The 1,095-nt window shown below is 38.2% G+C and overlaps 1 protein-coding gene across 1 annotated transcript in view; it reads left to right on the forward strand.

The window, feature by feature from the left end:
* Positions 1-72, forward strand: part of LOC119591182 (cuticle protein 16.5-like) — a 1,903-nt gene extending 1,831 nt beyond the window's left edge. The window contains exon 3 of the mRNA XM_037939893.1: positions 14-72. Within this exon, the coding sequence (XP_037795821.1) occupies positions 14-72 (59 nt within the window). The remainder of the gene's footprint in view (positions 1-13) is intronic.
* Positions 73-1,095: the final 1,023 nt, after the last annotated feature.

Consider the following 1,095-nt stretch of genomic DNA (forward strand, 5'->3'; position numbering starts at 1 on the left):
TTCCGCCACACAGTCCACTCGGTGGCCGTCCACAACGCCGTGCCAGCCGCCGTGGTCAAGGCTGGATATTAAGCCTTGAAGCCGGCGCAGAGCCGCAGATATTCACGCCACACAAGAACCTCTTCTGATGTACATTCTGTACCATATCAATTTTTCAATAAATGTAAAAAATGCCTACGATACATTTACTCTTCCCTTGTGCATAGTCGACGGTCCTAGACTAGGTTCTTTTGGATTCACATGCAGAACGACGAAGTTCAGAAAAAGGGTCTTCGGTTCATGCAGACTGAGTGATTACGACTTCGATGTAGAGGATGGCGATGTCAAAAATAATGACTATATTAACAGAAATGATAATTGCAGGATAATAGCAATTATGGCAATATCAGTGACGATAACACTAACACAATGATCACTAACATTACTATTGTTTGCAGAAGCGAATCACACACCAATAATAATCGGAAAGATACACCGAACAGCACAGTGTTTTGAAAATACTAAGCCATATATTTCGTTTTGGCATATGTACTGTGCACGAGAGATAACATTATTAAGTGAAACTGAATAGCTTCTCCACCAATTACAAACATAACTTGCTAGTATCTGCTGGTTAATGGGGTCACGTCAAACAAAGAGAAATAGAAACGTGCAGACATAATAAACAAGAGTAATCTTTATTTGCAACAGCCTTCGTAGATACTGCAATGAAACCAGGAATATTGTTAGAAGCTGGAGCACATATTACGACATTGTCCAAAAGAAACTTGGACTACTGTATCACTGTTTTTTTTGCTCTAACATTTTGCCCAGCATATCTGCGAATACTCATTTCTGCAAGAATTATTCCCAACTACGTTTCATGTGGTCACTCAGCATTTAAACATTTTGAGGGTAATTATGAGTACTAGGATCATTTTATCAATGCACCGACTAATGCTCAATCCCTTTTTTGTTCAGCTTACATTTGGAACATTTGTGTGGCCTCCTGGCACTGAAGGAAAGTCAACACAAGCAGATTACTATAAAATATATGTGAAAATAAAATGTCTTTATAATTATTCACAAGAAAGTTAATGTTTAAAGTAAAATAGA

The sequence above is a fragment of the Penaeus monodon genome, chromosome 28, assembly GCF_015228065.2.
Source record: "Penaeus monodon isolate SGIC_2016 chromosome 28, NSTDA_Pmon_1, whole genome shotgun sequence".
NCBI lineage: Eukaryota > Metazoa > Arthropoda > Malacostraca > Decapoda > Penaeidae > Penaeus > Penaeus monodon.